At 49.4% G+C, this 14,097-nt stretch overlaps 4 protein-coding genes across 4 annotated transcripts; 2 read left to right on the forward strand and 2 right to left on the reverse strand.

The window, feature by feature from the left end:
* Positions 1–173: 173 nt before the first annotated feature.
* Positions 174–1,501, reverse strand: V8C40DRAFT_261152 (coproporphyrinogen oxidase; the record flags this gene model as incomplete). Its single annotated transcript, XM_083219228.1, has 2 exons — positions 174–1,193; positions 1,280–1,501. The coding sequence occupies 2 exons, from the start codon at positions 1,499–1,501 to the stop codon at positions 174–176; spliced, it is 1,242 nt and encodes a 413-aa protein (XP_083077437.1).
* A 1,967-nt stretch (positions 1,502–3,468) lies between these two features.
* On the forward strand, positions 3,469–4,743 carry V8C40DRAFT_231844 (ubiquitin-like protein ATG8). Its single transcript, XM_083213013.1, has 4 exons — positions 3,469–3,546; positions 3,604–3,717; positions 3,881–4,098; positions 4,163–4,743. Exons 2-4 carry the CDS (start codon positions 3,628–3,630, stop codon positions 4,209–4,211), a joined length of 357 nt encoding a protein of 118 aa, XP_083077438.1. The 5' UTR covers positions 3,469–3,546; positions 3,604–3,627; the 3' UTR covers positions 4,212–4,743.
* On the reverse strand, positions 4,633–7,639 carry V8C40DRAFT_231846 (uncharacterized protein). The gene is made up of 5 exons (XM_083213014.1): positions 6,600–7,639; positions 6,441–6,532; positions 5,298–6,334; positions 5,143–5,233; positions 4,633–5,051 (listed from the first exon to the last, which is right to left on the reverse strand). The coding sequence occupies exons 1-5, from the start codon at positions 6,892–6,894 to the stop codon at positions 4,839–4,841; spliced, it is 1,728 nt and encodes a 575-aa protein (XP_083077439.1). The 5' UTR covers positions 6,895–7,639; the 3' UTR covers positions 4,633–4,838.
* A 1,876-nt stretch (positions 7,640–9,515) lies between these two features.
* Positions 9,516–13,501, forward strand: V8C40DRAFT_88633 (ankyrin repeat domain-containing protein). Its single transcript, XM_083223562.1, has 4 exons — positions 9,516–10,248; positions 10,321–10,930; positions 10,996–11,629; positions 11,689–13,501. The coding sequence occupies exons 1-4, from the start codon at positions 9,595–9,597 to the stop codon at positions 13,262–13,264; spliced, it is 3,474 nt and encodes a 1,157-aa protein (XP_083077440.1). The 5' UTR covers positions 9,516–9,594; the 3' UTR covers positions 13,265–13,501.
* The last annotated feature ends 596 nt before the right edge of the window (positions 13,502–14,097 follow it).

A 14,097-nucleotide genomic window follows, 5' to 3' on the forward strand; every position in this document is an offset into this window, starting at 1 on the left:
AGTCTACTTTAGGCACTAATTTACTGCTTCAACTACAGCATTATCACATTCCGACCTCGGGATAGGAACCGGTATAAGGTATTCAAACTCATGATGCTATTGTCTTTTTTTATCTATGCCGCTACACTACAAAATATACTGATTTATGCATTATTACACGGGAATATACCAAATCAAACCCACTCCTTGGGCTCCTTCAAGACATCCACAAGTCTCTGCTCCCTGCTCTTGGGCTCTGGCTCATACATGTACTTCCAGCTCGCCGTCAATGGCAAGCTCATGAGAATACTCTCGACTCGTGATCCAGGCGTGTTCAGTCCAAAGGCGGTGCCTCGGTCGTGAACCAGGTTGAACTCGACATACTTGCCTCTACGGATCTGCTGCCACATCTTTTCCTTGTCATCGTAGGGCATGTCCTTTCGCTTCTCAAGAATGGGGACGTAGGACGGCAGGAAGGACTTGAGGCAGTCCTGGATGAATGCAAAGGTGTTCTCCTGGTCTCGCTCGGACTCGTCTAGATCGTCAAAGAAGATACCGCCCACGCCTCGGCACTCACCACGATGCTTGTTGTAAAAGTACTTGTCGCACCATTTCTTGAATCGAGGGTAGTACGTCTTGTCGTGATTGTCGCAGGCAGCCTTGATAGTCTTGTGGAAGTGGATGGCGTCTTCGTCAAAGAGGTATGAAGGCGTCAGGTCGCAACCGCCTCCAAACCACCACGCCTGAGAGGTGCCGTCGGGATTGGCCGTTTCGAAGTATCGGTAATTCAGGTGCACGGTGGGAGCCATGGGGTTGTACGGATGGAGCACCATGCTCAGGCCTGCAGCGAAGAATTCCAGCGATTCGACATCGGGGTCGAGGTTCTTGTGATTTTCGCGCATCTTCAAAATGGCGGGCTTGGGAAGCGTTCCGTAGACGACGCTGACGCCGAGGCCGGCCTTTTCGAATACGTTGCCCTCCTGCAGCACACAGGTTATGCCGCCGCCGCCATTGGGTCGCGTCCACTCGTCTTTGCGAAATTTCTTGCCGTCGATGCGCTCGAGTTCCTTGACGATTATTTGCTGCTGCTCCTTGATGAACTTCTCCATCCGCAGGCGCATGGGCGACTCTTCGGTGACAACTGTCTCTCTCTTCTTCTGCTCATCCTTCTCGGCGAGGGATGTGACGTCGAGCTTTGCAGGCTCTGCTGTTGTCTGCAAAAAGAAACAAGAAGAGGCATGTAAGCTGGAGGGATCTCGGGATGAATTGTGTTTCCCTGGGCCTATCGTGTCTAACTCACCAAGCTGTAGGCCAAGGGAGCCGTGATGCCAATGGCGGCGGCTGCAAGCCAAACGGCTGCCGAGGATGAAGTTCCGAAGCTGGCGGGAGCTCGCCGACTGCCCGAAGCGGACGATGCCCATCGATTGAAGGTCAATTGGCCTCTGGGAACCCGCGCTGAGCGCAGACGGATCTGTGTAGCCACGCGCTGGACATGGCGAGAGGCGGCCATTGGTGAAGCCATGACGGGGTGCAATTGGTGATGGGATTAAGAGGGTTGAGCCTGGGCGACCAAGAGCCGAGACAAGGCGGGCGACGCTGGATTTAATAAGACGCGGCTGCCAGTGTAAGCCGGAGAAAGATTTTCTCGTCGTCGTGTTTCTCGTCGAATTGACCAATTAGCCCCTCCACTGATCGAGCCACCGGATTCCTGGTGGCGTGTTCGGTGGTTGAGATCTTCCCACACAAGTCATGGTGGGTTAAAAGTACGGAGCACTGCTTGTCTGACGGTGGCCGGCACAAGCTCGGATCGGAGGGGCAGGCGGAAGCCGGTTGAGCAGAAGCATGTCACTGTTCGACTAAGGTAGTCTAGACTTGCCTTTGAACTATACTGGAGAAAGAAATGGGGATGTAAATGGCATAGTGATGTGTGGACTGCGTTTAAGTTGTGGGATTGATACGCTTTGTTTCCTATTGCGAAAAGAAAAGAAGCTACTGGTGGAGTGTTGGGCGGCAGACATAACCGAGAGAGACGGCAAAGGAGAGCGAGTACTTTGTTGAACAACGTCTGGCTAAAGTGTAAGTCAGGTAAGATGAATGGCATTATGCAAAAGCGAATACAATAGCCTAAACGATGAAAAATGAAAGAAGAAAGAGGCTCCATGAGAAAAGCATGCACTGACTTTTACCATAGTGAACATGCTTTTACATAAATGTAGTTTCTTTGTTGGGCAATTGTATCATCGGTAACAGTACTGAACTTGTTGATCCACCACCTCAACGTCTACAAACAAAGTATACCTTGTGTGTATCTCGCTATCTATGGCGTCGGTTGCATGAGAGGCTTTGATGAATAGCTTCGCGAGTACGCGTACCTCGAGTGTACAGTAAACGATCACCCGTGCAGATGATGAATATTCCAGAAATGCTAAAGCAGTTACTAAGCCGTTCAAATACGCCATCATAGTTCATTCAGTAGGGACACGCGCAAGAGAGAGTGAAACATGTGGAAAATGTACAGCTACATGTGACCAGAGCAAAGGAGCACCGTTTCTTTGTACGCTTCCATTCTTTTATTACGTCGATGTTTCTTTATCGTTCATCTCCTTCATTCTCTTTCTCTTTCCAAACTAAATATAGGGCAAGGATGAATCATAGATGGTACCGTAAAGGTGCACGGGGTGCTGATGGATTACAAAGGAGATCCAGATGAGATGAAAGCGAATACGGCGCCCCGAGCTCAGCTGAGGCAGACCAGACGGGACCAGACGGGAGTACCCCGTACCTGCGCCTTTGTACCTCGACCCTCGACCCCTCGTGCGGCTCACTCGCACTCCAGTCGGGACCTTGCCTTGCCTGTCCTGTCACTGCAAAGGTACCGGGAAGCCCCCCCTGGTGACTTGACTGTGAGCGCACAAGGATCCGGCAGCTGATCATGTGGTCTCGGTGCTAGGTTCCTGTGAGAGACAGTCATCGGTGGTGTCCGCGTTATGCGTGTACATAAAGCGGCCAGCCACAGCTAAGCTGTCCTTGTGCCGTGCAGCTTGTGTCATCGCTGTTCCTGGGTGAGCACTGCTGCCAAAAGGTACCTGGCCTCTGCCGTCACTCTTTGTACCCGCCCCGTACCCCAGTAGGAGCAAGCACCGGCTTTGTACCCCCGAGACGCCTGGCCAGTGAGTGAGTGAGTGATTCACCGCGTCCCGCATCAACGTTAGCGCGCCACCCAACTCAGTTCAGTTCAGGTTGCGTGCTGCATCCGTTCCCGTTCAGGCCCAGCCCAGCCTAGCACAAAGGGCGAGCGTCACTGCCTGGTTCTGCCTGCGCCTCTTGCCTTTGCCTTTCTTTGCCTGCACTGGCCACCGCCTTGTCATCGGGCCAGAGTCACTGGGTCACCCCTCTCCTCCACTTCGTCACCACAGCTTGCCTGCGCTGCCTTAAACTTCTACATCATCTCTACATCCCTGGAATCCCTTTTTCTTCCCCTTTTCATCTCTCGAAACCCCTTCACTCCATCATCCGCGCTATCGATATTTATCGCTTTTATCGCCCTCTGAATCGCCATCGATAGTCTCACAGCCGCACAACCAACCCGCTGCGCTTTACACTTCACTCTCATCACCCAACACTCTTAACCTTTTGGTTGTCGTCAAGATGCGCAGCAAGTTCAAGGACGAGCACCCCTTCGAGAAGCGCAAGGCTGAGGCCGAGCGCATCCGACAGAAGTATTCCGATCGCATTCCCGTAAGTTGACGGCTCCCTGCTTATCTTCATTTACTCGTCCTCGCCCTCATCCTATTCCCCGTTCCCGTCCCGACCGGGTCCAGCACCCGCCATGCAGCTTGCCGTGACTACCCTTACTCTCTGAAGATGAATCATGATGGCTAACCAAACATCCTCCAAACAGGTCATCTGCGAAAAGGTCGAGAAGAGCGATATTGCTACCATCGACAAGAAGAAGTACCTAGTCCCCGCGGACCTGACAGTAGGCCAGTTTGTCTACGTCATCCGCAAGAGGATTAAGCTTTCTCCAGAGAAGGCTATCTTCATCTTCGTGGATGAGGTCCTTCCTCCTACTGCCGCTCTCATGAGCAGCATCTACGAGGAGCACAAGGACGAGGACGGGTAAGAGCTCTATCCATCATCCCCGCCCGTTTCCGAGAACTGCAGACTAACATTACATCGCTAGCTTCCTATACATCACCTACTCCGGCGAGAACACCTTTGGTACCGCATAAACACCGAGGCGATACAGGGGAACTTTCCAAGCCGATGTGGCTGATGCAGGCGTTCTGGTCGTTGGGCTTTTACTCTTTCCGATGGGGGATACTGGTGCTTTGTGATATTGCGAATTCATTGTTTTTATCAAACAAGAAGAATCGAGATGAAGATGCTAAGCCATCTCATCTCCCACGTTATCTTTGTCACGAGCCTTACTTTTGGGGGAAATGATTTTGTGTCACGACAAGGGAGGACTGGGTGACATTCATATGTAGGCGGCCAGGCACCGTATAGATCGTTTCAGCCTCTCCCTACGTGTGACTGTTGCGTTCTCTTTTGCTCCGCGCACCTATGCCTGTTTTCTGTCTTTTAGTCGACAGGACAACAGAGATTAATTTTAGCATATCCGCCAATAGATGTTGACTGTTGCCCCAAACTCTTGCGTAGTGAATCATGTGAACATTTGTAGATGAAACTCCCAAAGTAAGAAAGAGTATGGAACAAGACATTATTGTATATAAGTAGTTAAAATGAGCATAAGCATCGTACTTTGCATGGTATATACGCCCAATCAAAACTGTCCCCCTTTGATCGATACGTTTCCTCCTCCTTTCATTAATAGTCGTAAAAAAATCATCCAAAAATTAAACCTTTTCAATATGCGACTCCATGATTCCATCGTATTGATGCATCACCTTCTCATCGATAGACTCGTGGAACACGTCTACCTTTGTAGAAGCAAAGTTTCGGGCACTAATCTTCTTCTCAAACAAGACGTCGAGTTCGGCGAATGTGCGGCCGCGGGGCTCAGGGAGGCGGAAGTAGGTGTAGATGATGCAACAGAAGCAAATTCCACCCTAAGGAAAAGAGTGTTAGCTGAGATGTAAAATAGTTTTATTTCGCCTACGGTTCGGCAGTACGGTACGGGGGGATGTGTGTGTGTCTTACCCAGAAGAATCCGGTGTAGTTGCTCCAGTTCCAGGCTGTGGGGTTCAGCATGTATGGCGTCAGAACGTTGGTGATGATGCCGACGATGTTACTAGACGAAAGAGGTTAGCAAATTTGGTCACTCTGTATTATGTAGAGCCAAAGAAAAAACTTACTAGAGGTTTCGTGCCAGCACAACCGTCTTGATCTGCAGTCTACGCGATGAAAGCTCACCAACGAGAGAGTAGCACACGGTGCCGACAGTGAGCTGGTAAAAGAGTGCCCAGACAACCATGATGCTTCCGGTGGCGAGGGAGCCTTCTCTCCTGTGCGACTCTGGTACCAGACCTAAGAAACCCAGGATGAACAGCATGCTGCAGAGACCGCAGAGTCCGTAGAGATACAGAGAGCGGCGACCGACACCCATCGTCATCAAGCCCCATGCGCCAAAGACACCGACCATGTTGATGGCGTACTGGCCCAAGGCGAATCCGTAAGAGTCATGGGTAGAGAGACCGGCCTGCTGCAAAAAGTAGGTGGAGTAGTTGGAGAAGGCGTTGCCGCTCAGGTTCTGAATGGCCCAGACCATGCAGACAATCTCGGTACGGCGCCGGTCAACGCCCTTGAAGCAGTCCCAGTACGAGGCACCGGCGGTGATCTTCTCCTCGAGGGCAGTCGTGTGCACCATCATGGCCACAGTCTCGTCGGCGTCAAAGTCGGTCTCGCGGTTCAGGCTGGTCAAGCGGAGCAGCGCCCGCTTGGCCTCCTCAGCCTTACCCCGGCGAACAAGCCACCAGGGAGATTCCGGGGCAAAGTAGATGGCGATGAAGAGCGGGAGGGGCCACATCCACTGCAGACCGTAGGGAATACGGTAGGCCCACTGGTCGTTGCGCTTCAACATGGCAAAGATGACGCCAATGCCAATCTCTTGGCCGAGACCCCAGCAGAAGTTGACATAGGTGGTGAGATATCCTCGCAGCGCAACGGGGCAGACTTCGGAGGCGTAAGTGACGGTGATGGTCTGGAAGATACCCCAGGGGATACCGCACAGGATCTCGGCGACCAGCAGCGTCTGAATGTTGGGTGCGGTGAAGAAGATGGCAGTGAAAGCGGCGACCAAGACGAGACATCCCATAACGGTTTTCCTGTAACCGAATCTCTCGGAGACGAAGCCGTTGATGAAGAGACCAATGATTTCACCGACGGTGGCTCCCTGTTGTTTGGCCAAGCTGTTAGCGCTGATATTTTTCTCCGACAAGATTGTGACTGATCTAGAGGTTCCCCATAGATGCAATGGTATGGGTAGGGGTGGGACATACGTTACTCAAGCCAGACTGCCACCTGGCGGGTACTTGATATTTGCCGTTGGGGTACAGCTCACCGTATTTCTCATTGAATTGAGGAAATGCGTCTGGCGAACATGTTAGCTGCTGATTGGGATATCTTGTAGTAGAGCTGCTGGGATGGGAGCGTCTTACAGAAGTTGTTGACCAAACTGATATCGTAGCCTTCCATGACAATGCATGTGGAGATAATCATGCTCCATGCGATAGCCTTGGGATACAGCTTAATGCCCTGGAGCAGAGTCATTGACTGTTCCTTGGCAGCGGCCGCTCTGGCACTCTCGATAATTACACGGCGGCCCTTGGAGAACTCTTCGTCTCCTTCGCCGTCGACGTCCACGACGCCTCCCGTGGTGGCATCTTTGGACGTCTGGATCTCGACACCATCCTGATGAGGAGAAATCTCCTTCTCAGTGGCAGGCGATGCCATGATGTGAGTGGTGGGAGTGTAGTCTTGGAGATGAAGAAGTGAGGTGAGGAGCACAGAAAAATTACAAGAACATCAGGGTGCCCTGGTGTATCAATGCTCTTCGCAACAAAGTGTGCTGAAGAAAGGATGGATGGACAAGGGCCGAGGAGAGAGAGAGGGTGGAGGTGGGAGGAGAGGGAAGGATATATAGGTGAAGGCGACGGAGCGGAGAAGAGAGTCGGAGGAGAAAAAAAAGGCTCCTCAACGACGAGGTCGAGATGCAATGCGAGGCCGGGGTCAGTTCGATTGACGCGGGTTTAAATAAGCCGAGCCCTCTGGTGTCGATCCAATGATGCTCGCCCGTTTCTCTGGAGCCTTGGCTGAAGTGGGCTTTTGAGCAAATCGGTGATGATAACAGAACCAACAAGCACGAAAGAGGCAACGAATGAAATCTCGCTGGCCGCCAAGGGGGAAAAGCACCGTAACCAGGGTTTGTTTGGTTTGTCAAGTTTTTTCTTTCCCCTCTTTCGACAGGCTCACCGTTGTCGGTTTTGGATGGCAAAAGGATAACCCAGATGGCCAAACGGAAAAATTCTTTGTTAGCTCATGGTATCTCGTTTGGCAACACTAGTTTGCAAATGCAATGCCGGGAGTGGCTCGTGGCGGCGGAGGAGCCCGCACAAGCATGCTAAAAGCTCTAGGTCTAGGAACACGCGACTTTGGCTAGCCTTAGTCCGGCAAAGTAGCAGCGCAAAAAACGATGGGGCAGGCCGATAATTGTCATGATGTGACTGGGTGGCGGCGAGTAGGTTTTGCTCTAGGCGGGCGAGAAATGAAAATTCCCCTGGTCTTATGTAGGGTTCACCGCTTGTGGGCTTCTGGAAAGCTGTTGTTGGCTGTCGCTCGTTTTTTTTTTTGTCTGGTGAAGAAGAGGGAAAAAACGTGGGCTAGCTAGTATGGGGCCTTGATACTCAGGCTGGCACAAATGCCCTCTGCCGACAACAGGAGCTGATTGTATGCAAAGAAGGGTTTGGTTCACGAGGCGTTAATGTTTATCAGCAAGCACATTTAGCGATTTCGTACGAGTTCAGCGATGGTGAAACTACAAGGTAGACGAGAAGCTAGACAGAGGCATCATCTGCCCGTAAGCTACGTCAAGAGGAAAGAGACGCCGGAGCCATGGACGAGTAGAATCCAATTCAAGGTCCAAAGTAGTATCCGGGATCTCGAATCTAGAATCTAGACTATCTATAGTATATGCGAGGTAGCCGTAGACTGTCGTTCGCAGCAAGGCTGAACAAGGCGGGCCAATGGCAGACGTCGCGATTGTGTGTCGTCGAGGCAAGCTGTCGTCATGCTCCCGCATCCCCATGGGGTAGAATCGCGATGCGGGGGAGCGCTAGATGCGCCCAGGCGGACGCTCTGCCCCATCTGAGATTGTCCTTGTCGAATCTGGCATCCTGGGGAAAAGCCTCCCTGCGTCCTGAACTGCGCCTGTTTGGCGATTTCCCTGGCCATCATTCTTTGGTGTCGTGGGCCGCCGAAAAAGCATCGCGGCCCACTGCGTTTTCGGCGGCGCTAACTACAAGAGGCAGAAAATTACACACTCACCTCGCCGCTAAATTTCCTATCTAAGTAATTTCTAGACATTAATATGGATATGCCTGAAAAGGGCAACATCTGCCTGGTGATGGCTCCTCATCCTGGGCAAAGCTGCTTCAATATTACGATGGGGTGCTATCACGGGCCTCAAAAATGCACTTGTGCAGCGTTGACAACTCTCCACGTGGTCCAAGATGCGTTTCTATAGCTACGGGTATTTCTCAGACAACTTACCGAGGCAACCTTTTCTACAAACGCAATACAAATTGCATACCTACATAAATCCCGCAGTTGTCAAATCACCAACAGACCGTGAAAAATTTAACAGGTTTGGATTATAAGTTTCTGTTTCCTGGTCGAATACGGTCCATATAATGTGCTTCCTCTATTGCTTTCGTTTACAACAGTCGTTTACAACAAGCGCAATATTAGCATACCAAGGTGGCCAGGTACTACGTATTAAGAATGGTTTCAACGCCCCAAGTCTTATTATTCAAGGTTCTCGTGTCTCAGGTTTGAAGATACTGATAGTACCAGATGCTAGAGGAATATAGCCATAGTAGCAGATTCTAGAAGAAGGTAGCAATAGCTGCAGAAAGAGATAGTGATGGTAGCAGATACCTAACCGGGTATCTACTGCCTGGGTAGGTATTTGTTGTACTAAATAAAATGCTTTGTTCCGCATCTTCAATGTTGTTCTGACACTTCAACTCCAGGCGATCGCTCAAGTGCTGGATAGCCAGTTTGTGGTGCTGAATAGCTACCCCAAAAGTGTTCTATCTTGACCACTGCAGTAAGCACCGTGGCCACTCTCTCTGTAGATACATTATCATTCTACCATGCTAAGGTACTACTTTTTGGCTTCTAAGCCTCCATTTACCAGCATACTCTATCAATATTATTTTATTCGCTTCAGAGCAGTGGATGTTGGACAAATACAGGTTTCAGCCTCGCCTTGTACTCGGCTGCGACACGTGGCATGCATCATGCAGGTACTTGTACATAAGGCTGTGCAGAGAGAAAAACTTCTCGCATTCAACATCTGAGAAGCATTGAGCAACTATACTGCTCTCAACAGATCACTCCTTACAGCGTTCTAGAGAAAGATTTAGAGGCTCGATGGGGAAAATCCGCGGCCAAGAGGCCAATTCAGTCTCTCGGAGCGGTTTGTTGGACCGTATGAAAGCAAAATTCAGGCGTCAAGGTATTGCCTCCGCGACCGCCCCAGACAACCTGAATACAACACCGGCTCATCTTCATGCAACTAATTCCACTTCACCAAACTCCGCGCCTTTTGCTGCGCACGCTGTCGATGAGCTTCCGCAACCCTCAACTGCAACAGTCTCCTCTAAACCCAGCCCCGATGATAGTGATCTTGTCCTACCCAGTTCGACAGTACTTGCGGTGGATGCAGGTGACAAGCCTCTGTCAGATTGTTCATCTAACTTCCCAGAAGGGAGCAGCGTATGGGAGAAAGCCTATAATGCTGCGAATCCAGAGACAAAGAAGTGGATTGATGGGCTTTTGGCCCCAAATAGCACATCTAAGTCGGCCGACAGTATACAAACGGAGGAGCTCATTGAAATTGTTCGAAATGTCGAAAAAAGACAACAAGATCATGCTCTTAAAATTCGAATAGGAGAGAAACAAATCCTCTGGAAGGATTATGCGCCCCGAGTCATATCTTTCATCAGAGCAATTGGAGACATTGCCATTCAGTTCGCTCCTGCTCCATCGGGTATCATTTGGTCCGCATTGAAGACACTTCTGCAGGTATTGCCCTACTCCAAGATATCTCTACTTACCTTATGATTAAGCTTTGCAGCTCGTCTGATCAGATCACAGATGTCCATCGCACCGGGTGAGGAATTTGCCGCTATTGTAGGATGCTCCGAAAAAGTTTTGAGCATCGTAAGGCGTGGAAAGGTGTATGAGGTTATATATCTAAGTAATGCCAACACTTTGGTTCCGGTACAGGAAGTTTTGGAGCGCTCGCTTGTTGACGTGTATACAAAATCACTAGACTTGCTTGCTCATGTGGGACAGCACCTCACAGGAGGATATCGGCATATACTTCTTGCGATTATCAACCCTGGCGAGGCCGAAGGTCTAATTGCTAGCCTAATCAAGTCTGAGGATAATCTGATCACAGCAGCTCAGGCCTGTGAAGTCGTGCGAAGCGCCGACGCCGACGAACATTTGAACACCCTGTTGGACAGCCTCAGCGAGCCACTGATGCAAATTAATGACAAAATGGGCGATCTTCTTGAAGAGGCTGAAGAGCATGAGCTTCTTGATGCCTTGGAATCTTTTAGTCGCATCGACTTCGGAGATCAACATCGCATAAGGGCCGAATCGAGAACCCCGGGAACCGGAGAATGGTTATTACAACACACAAAATTCCAAGAATGGGAGCAAGTCCCAGCGTCGACAATATTGTGGCTCCAAGGTACCGGTGAGTAACCAAAGCAATAGGAAACTGTATCCTTCTGTTCATCCATCTGACAGTCTTTGGTATAGTGGGTATGGGGAAGTCATTCCTTGCATCTAAAGTCATAGATCGATTTCGTCTCAAGGCTGGTGTGAACTATCATCACGAGTCTCAAGATGACCAAGGGCTTGCTTTTTTTTATTGTAGTCGAGGCCAGGCCGATCTTCAAGACCCCCTTTCGACACTTCAAAGCTTTGTTCGCCAGCTATCTACGTCTCCACGCTATTCGAAGATGATGAAGAAAAGTCTTATCAAGCTATACCGTGAAAACAGAAAGAATGGCTTAAAACTAGGATTTGATGCTTGTAAAGAGCAACTCTTAGAATCGGTAAACCTCTACCCTCAGACCATCGTTATTCTGGATGGTTTGGACGAGTGTGATGCAACATCAAGGGGCAAACTTATCACCATTTTGGCTAATCTCGTCAATAATGCTCAGCATCCCGTGAAAATCTTTATCTCTAGTCGGCGGGAACAGGATATCGTGAAACTACTCCCAGCTGGATCAGTTATCGAGATCGATGCCAATGATAATCGAAATGATATTGAGAAATTCATTGAAGAAAAGATGGAGGAGATAGAAGGGGGAGGGCTGTGGGAATCCATCCCAAAAGAGCTAAAGTCAGAAATTAAAAGCACTCTTTGCAAAGGCTGTGATGGCATGTAGGTCACCAAGAATGCAATCATAGTTTCACATTTAACACAAACTAACATTCGCTTAGGTTCAGATGGGCTTTTCTCCAAATGGAGCAACTATCGAAATGTCAACAAGCAAAGGAAATCAGAGATCGGCTTGGAAAACTTCCAATGTCTCTAAACGCCTCTTATCATGAACTCTTCACCGGAATGAGCAGCCACAGCCAAGAAACGCTACGTCGTGCAGTTCTGTGGGTAATGCGTGCTTACAAGCCTTTATCAAGCAACCAGCTGCTTTCTGCTGTTCGACTCTCCATGAACGACGACGCAGAGAGCCATGATATAGAAGAAGAACTTACAGAAGAGACTCTTCGCTCAATCTGCCGGCACCTGGTTGTTACGGATGCTAAGCGAGGTGTATGGAAGTTCCCGCATGCATCTGTCATTGAATATTTTGAGACAGTGCATGAGTGGACAATGGCGAAAGCAGATCGTTTTGTCGCTAAACATTCTTTACTCTGTCTTATCAACGGCTATTCTAAGTGGGAACCGCCCACAAACTCCGAAGAAATTGATCAAGTATCACCAGGCAACAAAAGGGACCCTCAGCACCCGACCAGTTATCTTCAAGAGTATGTGAGGGCATGTTGGTTTAGGCATGTTCACGCTCTTGAAGATCTACAATCGCAGGACGCTCAACTATCACGGTTGGTAAAACGCTTCATGGGATTCGACAGCCCTCTTGAAGAGCGCTGTCAGGAGTACCAACTATGGTTTGAGCACGGAAAGTTTGAGTATATGATAAGCTATCCTTATGATTTCTTCCCTTTGACAAATCCTATTTTTGGTGCCTGCGCTTTGGGTTTCTACTATGTTTTACAGGACTGGTGGCAGGCTGGCGTCGATTTCTCACAGGTCAATGCAGATGGGTGGGACCTTCTCACAATCGCCGCAAAACATGGACACCGACACCTTTGCGAGAAGTTAATAGGCTTTGGGGCAGATGTCAACAGGGTGCTCCGTAGCGGGAAAGCAAGCCCCCTGTTTATAGCAGCTGGAGAAGACCAGGCTGGTGTAGTACAATTGCTGCTTGACAATAATGCGGACCCAAACCTGCCTTTGGACGTGCCCATTCTCTGTACAAGTGTACCAGGTGATCTAGCAATTGCTAGGGCTCTTCTAGAGGCGGGTGCAAATCCTGATGGGTATTCTCCCTTCATCACTCCACTTGAAGAGGCTGCGGGGGATTCGCATTATGAGCTAGTGGCGCTCTTGATACAATACAAGGCGAGTGTTGATTTGTATTCCACAGGCGGATATTTTGGGAGTCCCCTTGCCGCAGCCGCGTATGGAGGGTCAATTGAGATTGTTCGCCTGCTGGTTGAGCATGGAGCTGACGTGGATGCTCCTCTAAAGTATGGTAACTTTGGAAGTGCTCTTGCAGCCGGAGGTGTCGGAGATGGCAACGTTCAAATGGTGAAGTATTTGATCGAAGAGGCTGGTGCGGATCCTAATATTCTATCCACGAATCCGCCATCAATTCCTCCTGAGATTTATAATCCTGGCGGAGCGTTTAATAGTGGGAGATATCTAAAAGAGAATGGCTATGTGGTGGATGAAGATGTTTTAAGAAAGGATAGCATGTGGCCAGAAGATGGTTGAAGCATTCGAGATATAGAAGGAGTGCCTATTCAGTATAAGCAGAGTTCAAGTCAATACCAGGTTCGAGGTACTACTTGCTACATCTGCTATTTTCCTCTGGCACCTGCTATTAAAGCTACATTTTTTTTCTCGTATATACTACAGCTAGTACGTTCCTCTAAAGTCTATTATCATTGCCAGCTTAAATGCGATACTTTTAGATATCCAACCCAGGTTGCTGAATAGGTGGCCACTCCGAAGATATATGGCACATGTATCAGTCAGCGGTAGTTACGTTACAGAAACGACTTGGCTTATAGAATCATGTTAAATTGCTCCCCATAAAACCACTTTTTGTCCATGGAAAATACAATCCATGTCTTTTTTTACTCCGTCATCCACTTCGGAGGTGTTTCGGAGCTTAGGTTAGGAGGTACACCATATGTTAGACTAAGCTGAAGCTCTCCGAGTCTCCCCGCAAACTTGCTGGAGCCCTACGAGGCTTTGTGTAGAAAATCCAGTACTATAGTCGAGCTTAATTGCTCTTTAGTATTGTGCATGTACCACTTGTACGCTGCTGTGATGCAAGGGCAACATGAGGCTTGATGAATCTGACTAGGTACATGTATATTCCAGCTCTCGTAATAATCTTGAAAAATCACCCAAATCAGAAAGGGCATTTCACCATTCGCAATCAATTTTTTTTTCTGTCCTCTTGACTTCCCCGTTTCCACTTAGCGGTGCCTGTTATTCCGAAGTCACTAAACCAACCCCAGAAGGGCGACCCGCCAGAATTTTCCCCAGAGCCCAGCGACATCGAACCACCTCCGAAGTTCTGACTGTACCTTTCTCTT

This window comes from Trichoderma camerunense, assembly GCF_050948025.1.
Source record: "Trichoderma camerunense strain CBS 138272 chromosome Unknown V8C40scaffold_2, whole genome shotgun sequence".
Classification (NCBI taxonomy): Eukaryota; Fungi; Ascomycota; class Sordariomycetes; order Hypocreales; family Hypocreaceae; genus Trichoderma; species Trichoderma camerunense.